General features: G+C 53.8%; 1 protein-coding gene across 1 annotated transcript; it reads right to left on the bottom strand.

Moving 5' to 3' along the window:
* Positions 1–1668: 1668 nt before the first annotated feature.
* On the bottom strand, positions 1669–21011 carry Insrr (insulin receptor related receptor). Its single transcript, XM_036190489.1, has 22 exons — positions 20783–21011; positions 17250–17801; positions 15461–15764; positions 15222–15364; positions 14931–15075; positions 13917–14131; positions 13635–13761; positions 8881–9119; positions 8235–8402; positions 7954–8149; positions 7749–7790; positions 7433–7653; positions 7041–7177; positions 6795–6957; positions 6554–6659; positions 6012–6064; positions 4357–4586; positions 3872–3982; positions 3605–3764; positions 3204–3333; positions 2957–3091; positions 1669–2611 (listed from the first exon to the last, which is right to left on the bottom strand). The coding sequence occupies exons 1-22, from the start codon at positions 20868–20870 to the stop codon at positions 2371–2373; spliced, it is 3906 nt and encodes a 1301-aa protein (XP_036046382.1). The 5' UTR covers positions 20871–21011; the 3' UTR covers positions 1669–2370.
* Positions 21012–23060: the final 2049 nt, after the last annotated feature.

The following is a 23060-nucleotide window of genomic DNA, read 5'->3' as shown; positions in this document are numbered from 1 at the left end:
CCAAGGACCACTACTCCACCTAGGACCACTCAAGTGCCTCTACTGTTTCCTTGGGTCCCCGAGTTCTCTCCCCGGAGGACTCTAGTCTCCTATCCTCTAAAAAGACACATGGCCAGCACACTTCTGGACAGGTTGGGGACCTGTGACAAAGCCACAGAGATAGTCTAGAGGACATGACTCTGTCTTCACCATGGCTGCCACCATTTTGCTGGCTGGTAGCTGGTCACTTATTTGTGAGTGTCTGAATTTGAAAGCTAGTAGAGAGCCAAGAAGTTGCTTTTTTATTCTATTTAGATTTGTCTACCCTTCTTTCTCGGTGGTAGTTATCCACCCCTCCCTCCAAGGCCCACCTATCAGGTCTCCTGTTGTCTCTGAGAAAGAAGGCATGCTTTCCCTCCATAACGCCTCCTGCAGAGTTGGGGAATCCCCACTGGAGTTCAATCTTCAGCTCTTCCTACCTGTTAAGTTCACTGCTTTTCAGGACTTGAACAACAGAGCTTGTCCCTCTGGGTTGGCTATCAACTTTCATCGTAGGTGGAGCCCCAAAGTGCAGACCAGTGTCTATTTTTCTACTACTTTCCTGCACTTTGCCCACTTCCAGGTCGCCATGGTATCCTGAGCATGTGCTGTCCAGCACAGGAGGTTGGGAGCATGGGTGCGAGGGGCTGATGGATACTGCTATGTATCTGTGTGCTGTGTGAGTGTGCAGGTTCCGGGTCCAGGTTGGTTGGCTATTTACTTGTCTGTTTATTTTGTTGCTTATAAGACAGGCTTGCTCTGTAGCTCAGGCTGGACCAGAGCTCACTATATAACCAAGATAGATGCAGTTCTGGTAGCAACCATTAGGGGTCAGTGTTGGTTCAGTCACAATGCCAGGCAAGGGTTGGGAGTCAACACCCTCACACTCCGTACCCCAGGGAACTAGAGTCTCAAGGAAACAGGATAGCTATGGAACCAGATATGGCTTCACACAGCTCACCACCTGCCCCACTCAGGTCCTGTTTTGATGGTTCTGTGGCTTCCTTATATGCTGCAGTACTATGTGCATGCCTGCTCCAGTGGAGGGGGGTGCGGTGCATCAGCCTGGGTGCAGGGTGCTAAAAAGCTCTGAGGTCCCGGTTTTGACATAGAAGCCTGGACTGACTCCCTGTGCAACTTTAGCACCCTTCAAAGGCATACAGGACAGAAGCTGGCATGCTGGGCTCCCAGAATCCTGGGAGGGAGCCTGCCACAGAACCTGCTCAGGTGTGTGTCCCCTGCCTTGGCTAGGGCACTAGCGGGGACAGGTAGTGTCATCAGGGCCCCTCTCTACTCCATGTTCTGGCCAGTCAAAGTCCATCCTGTGAGCTTCTGGAAGCCTGCCCATTGGCCAGATACAGTAATGGACAAAATGTAGATGGGGTGGGGGCTGAGGACGGGTTGATTCTGAGAGGCCGGATACAGAGGGTTCTCTAGGGTCTCAGCCATGAGAGTTCCATAATGACAAGACTGTTCTGTGTCACTGTGGTGGCAATCCTGGCTGCTGGGGTCCTCATGGAGGTAATGTTTCATAGCAGTGTATTTATCCTGAATTGCCACCTTCAGAAGGAGAGGAAGTCTATCCAGAGTTGACACTGTCGATGGAGAGATAATACGTTGTCTGGGACCAGAGTACAAACAGACCTCAGTATTTATTGTGTCTCCCAGTCTTTCTGGGAGGGCTGGGGTGGGAGATGGGAGAGAGGAAGGCGAGGCTTGCGTGGCCTTAGTATCCAGGGCTAGCAATCCAGGAGACAACTGGAAAGGGGGAGCATGTGCATCAGGGGATGCCCTTGAGGGAAGAGAGCAAGGATCACCAAGCTTGGGGTCCCTGGGCAGAGCAGGGGGGGGAGTGAGGACCAGTGGGAACCCACTTGCTCAGGATCCTAGGGTTCCAGCTTTGTCCTGGTCTGTGGGGCAGAGGAGGGTGATGAACACAGGGGAAGGGGACAGTGATATGCATACTTGTCTCCAGGCCCCAAAGTGAGTAGAGAGATCTCCAGGCCTGCCTCTGGCCACTCATTTGCTTTCAAACTGTTGATGAAACCCCCAAAGTTGGAGGGAGTGTGTCTCTGCCTCTGGTGGACTAGCTTCCTCAGTCTGGACAGTGTCTCACTCCGAGGACAGGACTCCTGCTCTGGTCTGAGCCTCTCCTGCTGTGGGCTCTCATGCTTTCCCACAGGCTATCTCTGTGAGTCCGTTCAGAGACGCCTCCTTCTCTGGCTCCTGTTCTCTACTAGTGCCGGGCTAATTCTTGACCTGCCTGAGGGAGATTCAGGGTGAGAGGTGAACACAAGGCTATAAGGGTTGGGTTCTGTCTTCTCGGCCAGTCAGGTGGGGAATGGGTAACTCTCAGTGTCCTGGGTCCCCATTTGGGCGCCTGTACTCTGAAGCTCCATTTGAGGTTGGTGGGGAGTCAGGCTCTGTCTCAGTAGGCAGCAAGGAGGCCTGGCCCCGCTGGCACTCTGGGCTGTAGTAGAAGGAACAGAGTCGGAAAGAGGGCCGGAGCTCATCCTGTATGCGATCCAGGATGTGGACGAAGGTGGGACGCAGGCGTGGACTGCGCTGCCAGCAGAGGCACATCAGCTCCTGTCTGGTGAGGGTGAGGTGGGATTAGATGCAGCTCTGCCTCCTACACTATGAGTATCAGTTGGTGGAAGGAAGGGACGAGGGGGGAATACGTGAGGAACGGAGGTGAGTTAAGAACTGGGAGTATAGCCGGGCAGCGGTGGCACACACCTTTAACCCCAGCACTCAGGAGGCAGAGGCAGGCGGATCTCTGAGTTTGAGGCCAGCCTGGTCTACCAAAAAACAAAAACAAACAAACAACTAGAGAACCGGGAATCAGTGAGTAGAAGCTTCCGGAGAGCTGGGTTGGAATCCCGGGTGGTGAGCACAGAGCAGAGATGAAGAAGGGTGGGCGGCAGGGACGACTCACAGCTGAAGCGGACAGTCCTCCAGCTCCTCCAGTACGCCACCGTCCATGACAAATTTGAGCACCTGCTCATTTGAGAGACCCTGGTATGGTTGTTCAGCCAAGGTCACAATCTCCCAGAGCACCACACCGAAGGACCTGGAGCACATGATGGACAGCCTAAATCCAGCACCCAGCCAGGAAGTGTCCCAGGCCCTTCCCAGATGCCACTGGCACATCCCTGGAACCCTCTGCTCCTGCCAGACCCTACCAGACATCCGAGTGAGTGGTGAAGATTCCATCTTTGAGGGACTCAGGGGCCATCCAGCGCACAGGCAGCAGCCCCTTCCCGCCCTTACGGTAATAGTCTGTCTCATACACGTCCCGGGTCATCCCAAAGTCTGCAAAGTAAGAGTTTGGGGGTGTGGGAGTCATGCACCGGTTCCCCTGGAAGACAGTCCCCAAACCTATCCACCTCTAGTCTCCAAGCGTCCTGGAATATGTGAGCTCAGGGGATCCTGGAGGTCACCCTTGCTCTTGGACATGGAGACTGAGATAGGGACTGGAGAGCTAGCCTGTCAAGCCTGTGAGTCAGGCCTGGTCTCCCATGGCTAGCTTCGGGGGAGACTCTCTACCTTCAGGCTTCCCTCGTGTCCCTGGGAACCACTGTACCACCAATTTTGACGGTGAAATCCTGGGACACCATGCAGTTGCGGGCTGCCAGGTCCCGGTGCACAAACTTGTTGGCAGCAAGGTAGGCCATGCCATCTGCTATCTCTCCAGCCATCTGTATCATGTCACTGAGTGCTGGCTCCGGGAGGCCAGGGTTGTCCTACAGGCAAGAGAGGGGCTGGTGAAGGACTGCCCCTCACCCACACGATGCCCAACTTCTTCTGAATTCCCCAACCTCATATGGCTCAGGATCTTCCTTGTTCCAACCTCTGCCTCAGGTCTCAGAGATCGGAGATGGCTCTTGAGGTCCCCACGGGTCATTAACTCCATGATGACTAGAGCTGGCTGGCCCTGAGACACCACACCCAGGAGACGAACCTGGTATGACAAAGATCTTTGTCGTAGATCTCTCTTTGATCCACGTGGTCAAAACCTTGGCTTTCTGTGATTATAGTCCACCCCTGCTACAGCTGCAGTCCTAATTCTGACCTTAAAAGTTACCCTTACTTTAACTCCTAACCCTGATCATATCTGGTTATCATCCCAACCATGAACTTGGCCCAGCTCTGATCTTGATTCCAATTGAGACCCAATTAACTCTCTGCACACCCAATACTGTGCCCCGACCTTGACTGATCTCAGCTCTAGATTTGACTCTGTTCTTGTTAGAATTTTAACTGCAGTCCCAAGCCTGACCTCATTTCAGACCCTTGGCTCCTCCCACATCACCATTGCCCCAGTTAAGCCCTTACCACATGGTGGCACTTGAATGCCTTCATGACTGATGCTTCCTTGAGGAATTCCACTCGCTCCCGTGCGCTGGCCAGCTCATTGACTGTCTTCAGGGCTACAGGTGTAGACTCCTTCCCACCTTCAAGCCCTCGGGCCAGCCCCTCATAGACCATCCCGAAAGAGCCTTGGCCCAGCTCCCGGATGATGGATATTTGCTCCCGAGGCACCTCCCACTCATCAGGGACATACACTGAGAGGAGACACGTGTCAGGGGCAGGAATGCCTCCCTCTGTCCTGCCTTCACCTGCCTCTGGACTCTTTTTTTTTTTTTTCCCTTAAAGCTATTATCCAACTTTAATGTGAAAAGAGAGCGACTTTTCTAAAGATCATTCACGCGTCAACATTTAAGTCACTATAGATTCCTATCAGTGTCAGCTTTATGCTGGCTTCCTTGGTAGGAGAAAAAAAAAAAACCAGTGAACTGTTGTTCAAATGAGGGCAGTTGTTCTTTTTTTCATGTGTGCATGGTGTGTGTGTGTGTATGGATGTGTTTGTGTGTGCATGCGTGCGCGTGTGTGTTTGTGTACGTGTGTATGGTTTGTATATGTGTTTGTGTGTGTGTGTGTGCACGTGTGTGTGTGCACGTGTGTGCGTGTGTGTTGTGCATACACAGGTAAGGACATGTGGAAACCACAGGTTGATGTCAGAAATCATTGCCAATTGCTCTTCTACCTTGCTCACTGAGGCAGGGACTCTTGACCAAAACCAGAGCCCACCAATATGCCTAGTTCTAGCCAGTTTGCTCTGGGAATCCCTGTCTCCACCTTCTGAGGCTGGAATTACCTGTGGGCCACTATGCCCGTGTAGCATCTATGAAGATTTCTGAGGATCCGAGCAATCTGGAGGCCTCACCCTTGTGTGGAGAACATTTTTATTATTATATTCTTATACATTATTTCTGTGTATGGGTTTTTTGCCTGCATATATGTCCATGTGCCACATGTGTGCCTGGTGTCCTTGAAGGCAGAAGAAAGCATAGGAGTTTTGAAACCATAATTACAGACAGCTGTGAGCTGCCCTGGGGGTGCTAGGAACAGGACCCAGGTCCTCTGCAAGAGCAGCTGGTGCTCTTAACTGCCATAGCAAACATTTTAATAGTGAATCACCTCCTCAGCTTTCGTGCTTTTGTGTGTGTGTGTGTGTGTGTGTGTGTGTGTGTGTGTGTGTGTGTGCAAGTGTATCTGCTGAGTTATTGAACTGGTACAGGGTCTCCCATGGAACTGGAAGCTCTATGCTCTGACCAGGCTGGAGGGCCAAGAAGTTCTGGGGGATCCTTGCCTGTTTCTACAACCAATGCTGGGGTTACAGTCATGCACAGTGATCCCCAACTTTTTATGTGGGTGCTGGGTATTCAGACTCGGGTACTCATGCTTGGGAAGAAGCACCTTTACCCACTGAACCATCTTCCAAGCCATCACCCCCAGACCATCAAATTAAGGTAATGTTTCTTCACCGAAGGCTGCAAAGTCATTTCAGGTGCCCTTCTGAAATACAGACACAGAGCCCTTGACTTCTCTTCTGAAGTGCTCTGTTCTCAAAGCAACCGTCTCCATGAAGGCCCCCGGAGCTCTGCTCTCCTGCCCCCTTTCCCAGGCCACCGTGCCCCTGGACTTACTGTGGGAAGCACTGAAATACTCTGGGTTCACAGACGTGTACAGTGTGCGGTTTCTGCAATGGGAGGCAATAGATAAGGGAAAATGAACACACCAGCATTTCCAAGCTGCCTGTGGTCCTAGTCCTGGGATCAAATAGGCTGGGGGTAGGTGGAGCCAGGGGTAGATAGAGGGGAGGGGTCCTCTCTCAGTGGGCCCCCTTGTGCTCAGCCCCAGAGGGATTTGGTGACATCCGTAGAGGCACATCCTAGGGTTGTTTCCTCTTGTCATAGCAGACCAACTTGATTTTTTTTCTCAGTTTGAGCTAATGGTATGGTGACCACTAGTCCCCATGTGCCCACACCAAGGTGTTTCTCAGGATACAAAGCAAAGATGAATTGTCACCCTAGCTAAGGGGTACGTCTCCTCTATGCCTTCCAGGGCAAGAGTTATTGTCTTTAAGGAAGTCCTTTCTGTTGTCTAAACTATTATCCTCTGAGTGTGCTGTCCCTGTGAGAGGGCTAAGGGGGAGGAGAGGGTGGAGATATGTGGGACTTGTCCTCACCTCTTCTTGCTGTAGAAGAAACCCAGGGCAGCAAGCATGATGAGCAGCATGAACCCCACAGGGGTGGCGGTGAGGAGGATGCGCAGTCCCCCAGCATCCTCTTCCTCTGGTGGTGGAGGGTGGGAAGAAGGGACAGGTTAGGGTGGAAGCTGCTTCTCTGGCAACAGTGGAGAAAGGTGATGGGCAGGGCTGACGGTAGGCAGAGGCAGGCTGGGCAGACTGGGAAGCAAGTCTGTCTTACCTGGACCAGTGATGTAGAAGGCAACACCGTCTGTCCAGGAGCCATTGCCAGCCAGTGAGGTGGCCCGGACTTTAGCAGAGTAGTTTCCAGGGGGCAGCAGAGCCAGCTGGACCCCACCAACTTTGGCATATCGAAGCCGGGACACACAAAGCACTGTGGCCTCCTGCAGGCAGCACAGACAGACAGCAGGCTGGGAAGGGAGTGGAGGTGCGGACCCAGACTGGGATAGGGTGCCTGGGCACGTACCTCTCCCAGGCGGCGGTACTTGATTTCGTACTTGAGGATGAGCCCATTGGGGTCAGGTGGCTCAAGCCAATGCAAGATGACGCTGCTCCTGCCAGCTGCCTTCCAGGCCACCTTCCCTGGGATGACATCGGCCTCTCCTGCAGGAGGAGGCATCTGGCAAATAGGCCACAAGCAGTTCCTCTTGTTCGCGTTCCGACCCGGGCTAAACTGGGCCCCACTGGGAAGGTTGGAGAAGTCCCACAATCATGGGAACTGGGAACGGTGAACAGAGCGAGGCTCTGCGATTAGTGGGAAGGTAAACCTGCTGGTTACAGAGCACTGACTGGGCAGTTCTTGGAGTCAGTAGTGTGTGTGTGTGTGTGTGGGGGGGGCAAGGTGTGAGGGGCACCTACTGTGCGGCATGGTGCGTGCAAAGACGAAAGTGGCGGCACTGCAGCCCACGGTGTGTGCCGCGTGGTTGCAGGCGTGGATGTCAATCCTGTATTCTGTGAAGTGCCTCAAGCCGCCCAGCACCGCTCGCTCCCGGGGAACCTTGTCCTCCTGAATCTCAAAATCCGAACTGCTGTTCCCTAGTCTGAGAGGCCCAGCTTCCCGGCGGTGCCTCTCCGAGTCCCTGGAAATGCGATGGGTCAGAGCCAGAAGGCCTGTTCCCAGAGCCTCGTCCGCCCCCCCACCCCCACCCCGCGCCCCGCTCCCGTCCCAGCTCACCTTTGGGGGCTCTTGCTAATAGATGTTACTTTCCATGGGGACCTGGTGAAGCCAGGGGACCTCTCAGCTCCAGTGCGCTCTGCCAATGCGCCCCGCCTCCAAATCCGCCCACGCCAAGGCCAGGCCCACACCGTAACAGGCCCCGCCCACAAAGTCCCACCCTCTCCAGCTACCGCCCCCCAGGCCCTCCCCGCCAGGTTCGCACTTCGGGATGGTGATGGCATGGTGTAGGAAGTTTTCAAACTTTTTCTGGAACGTGACCTCTTGCGCCTCCAGTGCGGGCAGGGCCTGCCCAGGAGGTGAGTGCTGGCAAGGACAGCAGCCTTGCTCAGGCTCAGCCTCCAGCGCCGGGTCTTCACGGTTGAAGCGTGCGTCGTGGCTGCTGGTGGGCAGCCGCAGACCTGTGGCCATGGTGAAGAGAGAAGTCAGGACAGTGGTCCACCTGCCACTGCTGAGTACCCCCGGCCTGAGACACCCCCAGCGCACCGCGGTGGCAGTAATCATTGATGTAGAGGTCCCCGTCCTCGGCTAGCCGCTGCCACAGCACCAGGTAGTAGGTGATATTTCCGTTGCGCTGGACCGGCGGCTTCCAGCGCACCAGTAGGTGTGAAGAGGAGTTGGACGTGGAGATGACATCTTGGGGCACGGTGGGTGCTATGATTGTGAAGAGGGTGACGCTCAGAGGTGGGGCCCCTTCCAAACACTGTGTGATAATGAGCCCCTGTCTTTGCATCCACCCTCCTTTTCCAGAGGCATATATCTGTGACTTTCAGCCCTCCTTCTTTAGAAATCATTCTGTCCTTTCTCTGTTCCAGAAAACAGGATGGATAAAACTGAGGGCTTCATTCATGGGAGGCAAGCACTCTCCCGACTGTGCCGTGGCCCTAACCCTGGGGAGGCAATATTGTCATACAGGAGTGCAGAATCCAGGTTTTAGTTCTCTAAATCCTTCACAGGCCTTAGAGTTCACTCAGCTATTGCAAGTCCAACCCCAGCCTCCCCCAAGGCTCAGAGAATTCTTTGTAGTGCCGAAGAATCTGACCTCCTGTCCTCATAGGGTTCTCCCTGTGTCTGGTCGCCCTTATCTTCTTCACTAGGATTCAGGCATCTCATTCTGGAACCCTCAGCTCACCTGCAGGCAGTGTTCGAAGGTAGACAATGGGGCTCTGGGCTCCTTGATGGGGGCTGTCCTCGGCGGTGGTCAGTGTGATGGCCCGCACGAACACGGCATACTGTGTCCAGGGCTTGAGGGGGGCTAGGGTCACTCCTGGCTCCTGGGTGCGGCTGAGGGGTAGTTCCACATCCAACAGGTTCCAGCTCTGGGTTCCACAGGCATCTGGGCCCACGTGTTCTGTGGCATTCTGGAATGGACTGAATCCCCCATCCCCAGTGCTGGGGGATATCCATCTCTGGGCTCTAACCAACCCTCCCCCACTCTGCAGGACTATCATTGCCATTTCTGCACTCTGCATGTGAATACACCTACCCTGCGGGGCTTATGATCCTGCCACACATTACAAATTATAAGGAAGTATCCCTCATCCTTAGCAGGAATTATTGAGCTTTTGTCCTAATGAGAATAGCCAAAAAAAAAAAAAAAGGTTTGAATTGTATTAAAACAAAACCTGGAAAGTGGATGTGGGCAACCAAGCAGCTCATTCTCATTTCTAGTGAGTTTACCTGGAGCCAGGACTGGGAGAGCACTCTCTTGCCGAGGGCAGAACAATCTGCTTTTGTTTTGTTTTGGTCTGTTTTAGAGAGTATTTCCAAGTAGCCCAGTCTAGTCTTTTTTGTTGTTGTTGTTGTTTTGTTTTGTTTTTCGAGACAGGGTTTCTCTGTGTAGCTTTGTGCCTTTCCTGGAACTCACTTTGTAGACCAGGCTGGCCTTGAACTCATAGAGATCTGCCTGGCTCTGCCTCCCGAGTGCTGGGATTAAAGGCGTGCGCCACCACCGCCTGGCTCCAGTCTAGTCTTGAACCGGCCCTCCTGCTTTGGCCTCATGAGTGTTTCCCACGATTATAGGCCTGCACCACCACTCCAATGAGCAGTGTCTTAGCCAAGGTCCCTGAACTGACTTTGGAAGTCTGTGGGCCTCCCAGACTACAGGCACAGCCCTGCATGTGTTTATGTTTCTAGAAACACCTTTCTAGCGGTGGGTTTCTGACTTTCATTCTGTCCTAGAACTTCCTATGTAGACCAGGCCAGCCTTGAACTCAGAGATCCACCTGTCTCTGCCTCCTGAGTGCTGGGATTAAAGATCTGCGCTACCACACCAGGCTATCTCTCTTGTCTTAAAAGTAGATCTCCAAAGCCAACACCCACTGCCTTAAGGGATAATTGAGGCAGACTTTGGGGGCTGGACCAGAGGGAAGCCTTGGAGAGATGCCATAGGTTTTAGGGGTACAAGGAGGGCTGGTTCCTGTTCAAAGAGAATAAGAACTGTGTGGAGGACATCATCAGGTTTTGGGGTACCATGAGGCATCCATGTTCATATCTGTTTCTTTGATAGGAGGCAGAGGGGTGAAATTATGTTGAGCCAGGGACACAACTCCCCCCCAACCATCTCTCTCTCTGTGTGTGTGTGTGTGTGTGTGTGTGTGTGTGTGTGTGTGTGTGTGTGTGATGGTGTACATGTGGGGATGTCCTCACCGGTACACTGGTGCAGATGTGTGGAGACTGGGGGTTGATGTTGAAATGTCTTCCTCAATCACTCTCTACCTTATATTTTGAGATAGGGCCTGTCACTGAACCTGGAGCTTTCTCTTTGTGCTAAGCTGCCTGGCCAGCACACCTGGATTTTATGTGAGTCCTGGGGACCTAACCTCAAGTTCCTCAAGCTTGTGCAGCAAAACCCACCCTACCCACTGAGCTGCCTCACTGGCCCCATGGACAGAAATGAGGTAGGTCGAGTGAGATGAGGAGATGCTTGGGGTCTGGCTCAAAGTGCCTGTTCCTGCTGGAACTCAGAGGCAGGATGATTCAGGAGCTGGTATGGGGTTACAGAGTGGGCACCATGAGGGCAGGTGCCTCATGAGATATGTATGACACACTGAGTAGGTCTGGGTCAAAACCAGAATTGGACCAGGATTCTCAGTGTCTGCCTCTGAGGGAGCACATGATCGTCATACAATAAAGCAGTGATGCTGTTGGTGGGGGGCTTCCTCAAGAACCCTAAGTTCTCTGCTCTTAGCGCCTAGAGGCAGTTGTGCATAGTTATGTAGGTTGTGAACTGCATGAACATAGGTGGGGAGGAATTCACACTGCCGCCATGTCAGCAACTCCTTGAAGCGGGGCCCATGAGTCAGCAGTCTCAGCTTCAGTTAGGAGCTTGTTAGAAATGCAGGTTCATTGTTGTGGAATATTAGCTGGAGATGTGTTACATTTGTTTATGCTGTGGAATATTTGTTTAATGATGCAAAGATGTGTTGTGTTCTTTTATGTGGCATTTGTTTAACTCTGTGAGGCTGTGTTACTGTGCCTGTCTAAAACACCTAAATGGTCTGTCTAACAAAGAGCTGAACAGCCAATAGCTGGGCAGGAGAGAGAAATGGGTGGGGCTGGTGGGCAGAAAGAAAAAATAGGAGGAGAAATCTAGGGAAGTGAGCCAGGAGCAAGACAAGGAGAAGGAGAGGAGGATGCCAGGGGCCAGCCACCAGCCAGCCAGCCACACAGCCACACAGCCACACAGCCAGCCAGCCACACAGCCACACAGCCAGCCAGCCACCAGCCACCAGCCACACAGCCAGCCACACAGCCACACAGCCACCAGCCACTAGCCACACAGCCACACAGCCAGCCACACAGCCACACAGCCAGCCACACAGCCACAAAGCCACCAGCCACACAGCCAGCCAGCCAGCCAGCCATGGAGTAAGAAGGGGAGAAAGATATTTAGAATAAAGAGAGGTAAAAATCCCAGAGGCAAAACGTAGTGAAAGAGAAACAGGATAGGGATCTGACACTTTTACTCTAATGCACATAAAATAAAATTAAATTAAAAAAATAAAGAATATTCTTCTAAAAAAGAGTAAAAACACCAACTACAGTTCTTAGACCTTGCCTGACATTAACCTTCAGACTGTCAGGGTGAAGCTCAGGAATCTGTATATAACACACTCTCCATCCCCCACATTAGACATTCTCCTGCTAGTGAGACCTAGGAGAGCCTGCGCAGGTTGAGCACGCGCTTCTGTGGGCTCTCTGCCTGATTCCAGCAGACCCTGAGCTGGTCCTGCAATAAAACCTCTCAACTGGAATTTGCAGGAAGTCCCTCCGGCATGGGTGGTCCAGACCCTGTCTACCAAGGCAAGCACTTCCTACTCCCCACTCCCACCATCAAAAATCCACTTCTCTCTCCTAAGGGACTCTCTCGCCCTGGTTCTGGGGACGGAACCAGGGCCTCTCATGCTAGGCAAGCGTCCCGCCACTGAGCTCCATATCCAGTCCTCCTATTTTTTGTCTTGAGACAAAATCTTACTAGGCGGACCATGCAGGCCGTGAATTTAGGATTCTCTTGTCTTAGCCTCCTTCATTCTGTTCATATGATTGTGCTTTTTAAAAGCTTGCCTGGGATGCTTCCTGCTGAATCTTAGACTTGTTTTGAGAGAAGTCCTTCTTGTGGTACCTCTCTTGCTAAAATCAATCCACTCTCCCCAAAGAAATGGCCCATTCTGGGCTGGAGTGTAGCTTAGTTGGTACAGTGTTTGACTAACATTCACAACATCCTGAGTTTGATCCTTGGCACCACATAAACAGGGTGTGCCATGCACTTCTGTAACTGCGGCACTTGGGGGTTGAAAGCAGGAGAAGTTCAGAGTTTGAGGCCAGCCAGGATCCATAAGACCCTGTTCAGAGAAAGAAAGGGCTGGGCAGTGGTGGTGCATGCCTTTAATCCCAGCACTTGGAGGCAGAGGCAGGTGGATCTCTGTGAGTTCAAGGCCAGCCTGGTCTATAGAAAGTTCTGGGACAGCCAGGACTATATCATGAGACACTGTCTTATTTTGAGAGAGAGACAGAGAGAGAGAGACAGAGACAGAGAGACAGAGACAGAGAGACAGAGAGAGACAGAGAGAGACAGAGACAGAGAGACAGAGACAGAGAGAGAGAGAAGAAGAAGAAGAAGAAGAAGAAGAAGAAGAAGAAGAAGAAGAAGAAGGAGAAGAAGAAGAAGAAGAAAGAAGAAAGAAGAGGAGGAGGAGGAGGAGGAGGAGGAGGAGGAGGAGGAGGAAGGAAGGAAGGTTGGTTCCTGCTCTTCTCCTGCTTCAGGCTTTAATGAAATACCGTTAAAAAATGCTCATAAAAGTGGGCAGATTAGTGGGTACTTCCCAAACCGCTGCTGGGGTAAGAGTATGTGGTCAGTAGAAAACGTTAGCACAGTGAATTGAAGCTTAATTAGCCAAGCTTTTCTAGCAAAATGATCTTTTGGGCTCTTAGAAATCCTGCAGTGCTCTTTATTTCACTTGTTGAGGGGAAATTGAGGCATGGAGGACCAGAGAAAGTGAGGCAGATCCAGGCTGGATCTGCCTCGGGGGTCCTAGCTTTCAGGCTGTCCATAACCCACCTGGGCCATGCTCTCACCTCGTTTGGTCTTGAAAATAATTGGACTCTACATAGCACACAGGCCTGGAATCCCAGCATTCTTGGAGGCTGGGATCCAGGCAGGAGATCTTTGAGAGTTGGAAGCTAGTTTACATAGTGAGACCCTGTCTCAAAGAAAAAGAAAGGAAGGAAGGAAGGAAGGAAGGAAGGAAGGAAGGAAGGAAGGAAGGAAGGAGGAAGGAAGGAAGGAAGGAAGGAAGGAAGGAAGGAAGGAAGGAAGAAGGAAGGAAGAAAGGAAGAAAGGAAGAAGAAATTAGGGTCCTCTGTCTGGCACCACTCTCTACTCACGACTCCTTGTAATAGACGATGAAGCTGAGCAGGTCCCGGGCCTCCAGCGGCTCATAGCGTTCCCAGCGCAGCAGGATGCGGTCGGCCTCAGTCAGGTTGAACACAAAGCGCAGAGTGCGAGTCTGGCCTGGGCAAAAGGAAAGCATCCGTTCTAAGCACGCCTGGACAGGCTCGTGCTGACACTGCCCATGGCTGCTCACCCCCTTGGGTGACCCCCTCAGTGTGTGCGTGCGTGCGTGTGCGTTGCCCTGCGTACACTCTGTGGATTAGGCGGGGCCTTACAGGCAGCACGGTCTCCATTGGTGCGGGGGTTGATCTCAGCTTTGCTCTGTCGTCCTCTGGTCCCAGTCACCTCCTCCAGTTGGTATATGTGCTCCAAGCAGAGGCGTGGATTGAAGGCGAAGTACATTTTGCCCACAGGAATGGTGAGCCCCACGGCCACCCAGGGCCCCAACTGTTGCAGGTTCTGGTTATCCAGCACGTAGAGAGTGTAGTTCCTGGAGAAAGCCGGGTGCCTTGCTCTGCAGAGTGGCAGGAGCTGGGGCAGGAGAGGGGCTGGCTCATGGGCTCCCCTGCAGAGGCTGCTCTGGGCACAGGTATAATCTGTAGTCCATTCACATCCACGAGGGGGTTCAGGAGCCACTGACCAGGAATGTGACATCCTGTAATTCACCCACCTTCCCTCTGCCAAACTGGCCAGTGAAGCCGGGTCAGCCGTTTGTCTGTCCCTTCCCTCCTTCATCTCACATTAACAGCACTGGCTGTGGGGACACAGAAGCTATGCCTGGCCAGTTTGGGTATGGGTACCGCTAGGGGGACACGATAATATGCCAGGAGACAGAGGAAGCCACGGGGAACCACTTGACTGATGACAATTTAAACTTCTTTTCATTTTGAAGAATATTGGCTCCGTTGTGAGCGGGCCTTGGTTGCTAGGTGGTAAGAATGGTTTGTACACCCCCGTCAGGTTCACTCGGCAACCAAACTGATCGGGTGATGCAATCACGGCCCATCGTTAGGGAACAGCGGGGAAACTAGTGTCGTTGCATGTACTATGTTCTAGTCACTGTTGACAGCACTTCACACACAACAACACAGGGAGCAAGCCCAATCCCAGAGCAGGAGCTTCATTTTACAGATGGAAAGCCCGAGGGCCAGAGAAGTCAAGGAACCTCCCCAAACTCACACAGCTAGTTAGTTACAAGCAAACTAATTCCAGAACTCATTCCCTTCACCATTGTTCCAAGAAGGCTGAGGGGAAAAAGGGGGCTGGTCAGCCTGATTCTGACCCCTTACCCGTCCACCATGGAATCTCCCCGGATTAGTTTGAGGTTCTTGAAAAAGCCCAGGGACACCAGTGCAAACGAGTGCTTGATTTTGAGGAAGCCAGTGATGGTCTCCACCAGCCCCAGGTTGCGTTGAAGCTCTGGCTCCAGGTTGTCTGGGGATGAGGAATATAGGGCTGGAGCAGGGTGGACGGTGATGGGTCCACAGGGTAGGGAGCCGGAGGGCCCGAGGGATAGGACCCTGGGTGAGGGGAAGCCACATGCAGGTAGGAGGGAGGGCGTGCGCAGGAAGAGTACTGACAGCCTTGGCGAAGGTTGAGGATGAGGCTCCCCTCCACGTGGGTGCAGCCCACCAGGTCCTGTGTGGCTTGGATAGAGTCAATGGTCTTGGTGCCAACCTTGCACTCTTTGGGACACAGCCCCTCACACTTGCGGCAGAAGATGCTGGCGGGACAAGCCGAGAGCCTGAGCCCTGAGCTGGAGGTCAGTCCCATGAAACTGCTCAGGGCCCTCCGACAACCCCAAGGGTATCCTCCTTACCTGCTGCCATTACGGGTGAAGCCTGGAGGGCACTGGGCCAGGCAGCTGCCCTGGTGGATGCCAAAGGTGGCAGTGCGCCCAGGCACCTCCTGCAGACGAGCACAGACCTCAGCGGTGACGCAGCGCCAGGACTCATACTGGTAGGTGCCCAGAGGGCAGGCCCGGAGGCAGGCTCCTTGGAAGTAGAGATGGCGGCAAGCGACACAGGCACGGGAATCTTCAGGCTGGCTGCAGCCTCCCAGACATTCACTGTGGCAGCACTCACCGCCTGCTGTGCAGGCCAGCCCGCCTGGGCAGGGACACACTGCGGGCAGAGGGCTGTAAGACCTTACCTGGCCCTCGGCAACCCCTCAGTGATGCCCTTTTCCCACCCTGGCCCACCCCATGTTGAGATGACCGTCTTGGCACTAGGTATCTCTGGATTTAGATTACACTACTGACTGTTTCCTTCCATCATGGATGCCCTAAGGCATGCAGGAGGCCTCTCTCTGTGCTCCACCTTGAGAGTATCAGAACTCAAGCTGGCCTGTGTTGCAATCCCAGCACTTAGGAGGCAGAAGCTGATGGATCTCTGTGAGTCTGAGGCTAGCCTGGTCTACAAAGTGCATTCCAGTCCAGCCTAAGCTATGCAGAGAGACCCTCTCCCAGAAAAAGAAAAAAAGAAAAAAGAGAGTCCCAGAACTCAGGCAGGAGCAGTGACCTTATCCATCAGGGTGGCTGCTCTGCAGCCTGCTGTCCTGTCTAGGCTGTCCTGTGGTGACTTGGGATGGTGCCAAGGGGAACCAGCTGGCCACTCCTGATCAGCTAGGCCAGGGCAAGGTGGGTCCAGCCAGGGCCTGTTGACATGGCACACAAATTGAGAGGACATGTAGCAGCTGTGTTTACAGCCAACAGGGAGGCAGCTCACTGCTGATACAGCAGGGATCTGGTTATTCTCCTGCCCAGAGTTGAGGTTAGAGGTGAGGGGACAGACCTTGAGCAGTGTGAGAAAGGCTGGGCTAGGGACCCCCAGATCTGCTCCTGGCCTCTGGAAGGTCTTACTTCCCCATTTTCTCCTCTGCATTGCTTCTGCCTCCGTGAGTGTACTTCCTAGGTCTCATGCTTGCCTTGCCTGCCCAGGTCTTTCCATGCCATCCCCCTCCTTTCCGCCCTCAACACCCCATCTCTCCTGTTTCATTGCTTCTAGCTCCCCCCTTGATCACATGGGCTGAGACCACTTTTCCCGGGAGTGCAGAACTGATACCATGACCCTGGCTCTGTTCTGATGCTGTGCAGGCTCCTCCCTACGCCCTATCGGTGCTCAGAGGAGACAGAGGCCGAGATGCCAGGTGAGCCTGGCTAGTGAGCAGAGGTCAACCCAGGTCGCCGGGGTGCATCCTTGGCTGCAGCCCCAGAGGACAGTTTCTTGGGCTGACTTCTATCCACTTGTGTCTACCCCCTCTTCCCAAACCCCCTCCTCACCTACTCTATGCCTGCCTGATGCCACGTCAGTTATTTAATTCTCCAAACTTCAGTTTCCTTTCCTGGAAAATGGGATAATGAGGTACCTGTCCCACAGGAGGGGCAATTATTTAAAAACAATGGCAGCAAGCCAGGCATAGACCTGTAGTCCCAGCGCTTAGGAAACAGAGACAGAAAGATGAACTAGGTGTTCAAGGCCAACCTCAGCCACGTGTCAAGTTTCAGGCCAGCTTGGGCTACATTATATGTTGGCTCAAAAGCCAAACAATATCAGGTGGGACAGCCCAGCCTCCCTGTGGCTACAGCCATGTTCCTCACAAATACCCACCTCTCTGACAGTGGCTGGAGGTCCAGCACCTATAGTCAGTGTGCCCACTGAAGGTGGTTCTTGAACAGGGCTCACCAGCAGCACCCAGCACACCAGGGCACACATCAGCACACTCGTCACCCAGCTTGTTCCCCACAATGTGGTTGGCGCCAGGCGCAGGCTGCAACAGGCCCCAGTCGATGGTGGAGAGGTGGCAGAGTTCTTGATTCTTCTCCACACGCACAGCCCCACGGAGCACGGCCCCCAGCGATGGCAGGCCGACGTCCCGCAGGTGGGGCATCTCAAAGATGATGAGGGCATAGCCCAGGAAGAGGCGTGTACCTCGGATCACAGCAAGGTTGGGGAAGAGGTCTCGAAGGCTCTCCAGGCCGTAGACTCTGAATAACAGCAGGTAGTCTGTGACCTGCATAAGGCGTGGGAAGCTGAGGCCTCTGAAGTCCTCTCCAGTGGCAGCAAACATGAGAAGGATCTGCAGGTGACCCTCCACCACGCTGCAGTTCTCCAGCCGACGAAGCTCCGTCACCTCAGAGCGGATATCCAGGCTGGGGCACACTGTAGGCACACACGTGGGCAGGCAAATGAGCACAGTGCAGACCGGGAACCCTGTCCACAGAATGGACGGCACCAAGCTGTGCTCTAATGAAGAGCTGCTTTCTCCCAAACAAGCCAGTCAGACTCCTGGCTTAGGGTCTTTGTGACTTTTATTCCTGTAAATAGAACATGTGCCCTTACATGGTCTCCCCACCTTCTAAAGTCACCTCAGTGAAGACTTCTCCCACTGTCTTGTTAAATCGCTCTCCCCTGCTCTTTCCCTGGGTTCAGTGCTGGTTCGGCAAACAACACCACATCATTGAACGACATCCCCAGTCCATGGTGTTTTGAGACAGGATCTTACTATGTAGCTCCGGGAGCCTGGAACTCTGTCCTTCTGCCTCTGTCTCCTGAGTCTGTGTACCATATCCAGTTTCCCTTTAATGCCCAACTAACCTACATATAATTTGCTTATTTATTTTGCTTATTGCAAGCCTCATAAGGGCAGGAATTTTTGTTTAACTCACTGCTATATCCTAGTTCACGTATGGGGCCTGATGCAAAATTGGTGTTCAGTGACTGTTGAGAGTGTGAATGCACACTGTTCCTGGGAAGAAGTGAGCACTGAGTGAATGAGCACTGAGTGAGCACTGAGTGAGTGAGCACTGGGTGAGTGAGTACTGAGTGAGGAGTACTGAGTGAGTGAGCACTGAGTGAGTGAGCACTGAGTGAGTGAGTACTGAGCACTGAGCTTTTGTCTCTGTCCTCAGGGAGCCAGCCCCCTGGTACCTAACTCTTTTGCTTTTGAAGGGACATTCCATAGTTCCTCCTTGTCAAAGGTCCTCATCTGACTTCCTCAGCCTGACTTCCTCTACATTCTGGGGTGTAGACAAACTGGTCCCCATTCAGGTCTCCAGCCTCAAACTCAGAAAGGCTCCTGAGGTCTTTGGCCTACAGTCCTGGGGCCTCCTGTTCTTTCCAAAGCTCTCTGGCCTTGCACCACTACCCCTTTAGGAGAAAATACCCTGAGTTCAGCAGCAAGTCGTGGGGATACATACATACCTGTGGTGCTGTCCAGCAGGGCTGCTTACATTTCCACCACGCTCTTCAAAGTCCTGGCTGTTCTAAGTCAAGTGTGCATTTACCGTGGTACCCAGTTCAGGACTGGAACTTCTGGACACTCGGGGACTATGGGCCATGAACACCTGGATCCCAAACCTACCCTTTCCTTTGGGACCCAGTCCATTCACCTTTCTGTTCTCAAGGCCTTCAGGCTAATTTCCCTATAGGGGCTGGATGCTTGGCTCCACTTGCTCTTAGGGAGAGTGTGCAGGTCTTCATAGAAGACACACATCTGAATGCTTCCGGTTAACACCCAGGTCTGTCTCCTCTCTCCTCATCTGGCCCTCTAGAACTATCACACACTGGTACCACATCCCACATTCTCCCATACAGGCCAGCCCTGTCCCCGGCTCAGGGCTTGTCAAGGACAATTGGGATGGGTTGGGGGGACAGGAAAGCCTAGCCCCCTGTGCCTTCTCTCTGTGGTCTATGCTTGACTAGCTGTTGGATGTGCGCGACCCTCCCCCCCCCCCCCCCCCCCCCACATGCTTGTGCACACACTAGGCAAGGCAGGTATGTACACAAAAAGGATGAGAAGGAAAAACACTTCTCTTCCCTCCGTGAAAGCCAATTAGGCTCTTTGAGGCAGGTGGGGGGGTTCCCTCAGGCGCCCACTTCCCATCATGCCTTAGCCTCTCCAGAGCTCCCCTAATGTGAGACATTGGAAAAACAAATCCAAGACCTCTGCAGATTAACTCCTGCCTTTCCTCAGGACAAGCTTCAGGTAGAGCTGCACTGGGAAACAACAGCTGTGCTCCGTGACTAAACACTAAGGCCCGGCCGGGCTTGCTGCTTTGTTTTGACAACTGTGCTCTTGCTTGGCATCTGCTGTGCAGTGTCCTGGCACAGAGGGGGCAGGGGTAGGGTGCTCAGGTGGATCAGCATGCACTGCAAATCTTCTGTGATTGGCCCCTTTCAGAGGGCACCTTGCCCCGGTCCATCTGTAATAACTGTATAGGAAAGGGAACCTCCTGCGTTGGCTTTGGAAGCTCCACTTAGAAGAGCATCTTAGGACCCTTCACACTTCCAGAGTGCTGAGTTCCCAAGCTCTCCCTGTGTGGAGGACAAAGGCAGGCTAGACGAGGGAGGGGTACACTTAATCTTTCCTCATGGGCTGCTTCTGTTTCTCACGTAGCCCCTGGCAAAGCCTCTGAGGGCAGTTTGGTCTACATGGTCCCGCTCACACTTCCTAGACGACACAGGACATAGTCCTCTCTCAGGAAGCCCTTCTGCCCACAGTGGGTGAACCCCCAGGGTGGGGAACAGGACTAAAGCCTGGGGTGCTAGAGTTCAAGACCTGCCCTGGGGCTCCCTCTCCAGCCTCAGCCTCCAATCCGCACAATAGGTCAAGTTGCCGAAGGACGCCTGGTGTTCAGCTGTTGGTCCCAGCCTGCCCCTTATCATTCAGGGGTCCTAGAAAAGACCTCTAATTCTCACAGTCTCATTATGGTTCAAACTCGGACTTTACTGGGATTGCATCTTCATAAACAGCAATGGGTTGGAGAACATCTGTTCATTCCATTTCTAACTCCTTAACTCTTAGGGAGCTGAGAGACAGAAAAACAAAAACAAAAACAAAAACCGCTTCATCTAACAGTTTTTTTTTTTTTTTTCTTTTCCTTTCTTTTCTGGTGAAAAGTCCTTTTGAGAGCTAATCCTAGCCTTCAAGTTCCAATAAAGACTAGACAGAAGCCAGAGGTGGTGGCACACGCCTTTAGTCCCAGCAGAGGCAGGTGGATCTCTAAAGGCCAGCCCGGTCTACAGAGCAAGTTCCAGGACAGCCAGAGAAACCCTGTCCTGGAAAAATCAAAACAAACTAAGACTGAGTAGATGTGTTCTTGGAGGGAGATGGGGTTGGAAAGATGTTGCTGGGGACTCACCCTCTAGTGTGTCCAGGCCAGATCCCAAGGACAGCAGGCTCATAAGCAAGTGTAATCCCCAGGGCCACAGAGCCGGCACTGCCGCCATCTCTGTCCTGAGTGTCCTCCAGGTGTCCTCCAGGGGGAAAGGGTTTCATGGGATGCAGACCCAGGTTCCGGAGTCGGGGGACGGGGAGTGAGGCATAGGGGCAAAGGGATTGGAAATCTCAAGTAGAGACAGCAGGAGATAGAAAAGAATTTCGGACTAGAGGAAACAAAGCTTGTGCCAGGCAGCTGGACACAGCTTCAGTGTGATCCACAGACAAGGGCTGGAACAGAGAGAGAGATGCAGTCAAGAGCAGGAGAGCCTCAGAGCGGCCTCCAGAAGGAGAAATTGACCCAGGATTCAGAACACAAAGGTCCAGGGGCTGGACAGTCCCGAGGGGAGGCGGAGCGGAGGCCCCGGGAGGGTCCGGAGGCACGCAGGACTCCACCCCGAGACTCCGCGGACCCCCTGGGCATACAGGCTTCCAGCCTTGGTCGCTGGTCGCTGCAGCTCCAGGGGCAGGAACGCAGGGACCTCGCCCAGCTCCCGCCCTTTCCAGAAACGGATTGGTTTGTGCGACTTCTCTGTTCTCTCCGCCCCTCCCACAAAGTCATGTAAAAATATTTAGCCTGTCAACTGAGGGAGGTGGGGGGACAGATGTGTTGGGGGAAATAAGGCCAAAATACCGAAGTGGTTGGGGGCCAAGAACTGAGCTCCCGAATCTTGGCGACGTCTCTCTCCCACCCCTGGCACCGCCTCCGCTGGCTGCAGACCTGGAGCAGTGACTGGACGCCCTAGTCTGAGGAGGGGAGGTTCTGGAGTCCAACAGGTGTTTTGACACCCTAAAGGGTAACATCCGCAGCCTGGACAGGTCGGACTCCCTTGTGGAACCTGAAGATCTCAGACCTTCGCCTCTCGCAGCCCTTCCCAGCCTCCCGAGGCCACTTTGACTATAACCCCTTGGCGCGGGGTGTATCCCTGCCACGGTGTGTGCCCTTGGTTCTGGCTCAGATTCCTATGAGAAGAGCCATCTCTCTGCGAGATTCCGCCTTCGCTTAGTTACTTTTAAGAACTCGGGATGGTTGGTGGGTCTTCGTATGTATACTCTTTTGGAGGCACTTGGGGGACTATTCATGCTGGGGCCTGGCTCAGAAAGGTAACCTGCCACTAGGACTATCCTTCACTGGGTAGCTGGGTCCTACTCACTTCCGGTCACTCCCAGTACTTACCTGCTCCCTCTCTTAAGCGTGGGACTTAGAGACTTGCAGCCTGGAAGGCCAGTGAGCGAGACCTGCCCTTTGATGACCTGAATGCTGGGATCCTGGGACTTCCCATGTTCACAAACACCAAGGGCGGAAGGTTCCCAGCTCTACCCGCGGGCAACTCCCGCGTCCGAAGGGCTAAGAGATCTATTAATTTCTCCTCTCAGAAATCGATGCACTTGTCAGGACGGCGATCGATGCCAGTCCTGCTCTTGTTTGGCCCTACCCGGCTCTGGTGCCCCAGCTGGCTGGCTGGGATTGGGGACCTTAAGACCAGAACCGCGCTCCCGAGCCCTCGAAGACCCAGGCCGGGAGCCAACGCCGCGGCGCCAGGGCTTCTAGCGCCACCCTGTGGCCTCTTGCGGACCGGGCGTTCTCCACTTTCCACTCTCCCTCCGGCTGTGTTCAGAGAACTCTGCACCGTCTGTTTCCCTCCCCAGGTGCTGCGTCCAGCCGGCTATTCCGGGGCCCTCTCCCTTCCCTTGCTAGCGTCTGGAGAGCGTTCATCAAACTTATTCCAAGTGACATGCACACTCTCTTAGGCAAGTGCACCGTGAAGCTGGCTGGGATGACCTGGACTTCAACCTCTTCCTTGCTCAATCTCTCCCTGTCCCCGCAAATCTGAAAATGCAGCTGTTTCCCTGGGAGAAATAACATATCAGCTTCCTAGCATGCCCCTCCCTACTCTCCCCTCCAACCCCCCACCCCCAGGCTCAGAAGACACTTGTGAGGCCTTCTGTGGCGGTCCCCCGCCCCAGGTCTCCTGCAGCCGCGAGGGACATTAGGGAGGCTAGCTGGCATTAGGGCTCCCGAAAGGGGAGGGGGCCCTTGGGGGCACGGGCAGGCGGGGCGGGGCGGGGCGGGGCTGCGGTGCCGCCCTCTCCTGCCGGCTGCTCTTTAACACCGCCCCGCGCACGTGTCGCGCGAGGCCGGCCGGGCGGCGGCAGCTAGGAGCGCACGGACGGCTGCTGCGCGGCCCGAGCTTGGCGGG

The sequence above is a fragment of the Onychomys torridus genome, chromosome 6 (genome assembly GCF_903995425.1).
Source record: "Onychomys torridus chromosome 6, mOncTor1.1, whole genome shotgun sequence".
NCBI lineage: Eukaryota > Metazoa > Chordata > Mammalia > Rodentia > Cricetidae > Onychomys > Onychomys torridus.
Note: the sequence above shows the minus strand (reverse complement) of the source record. Positions and strands in the feature narration are given on the sequence as shown.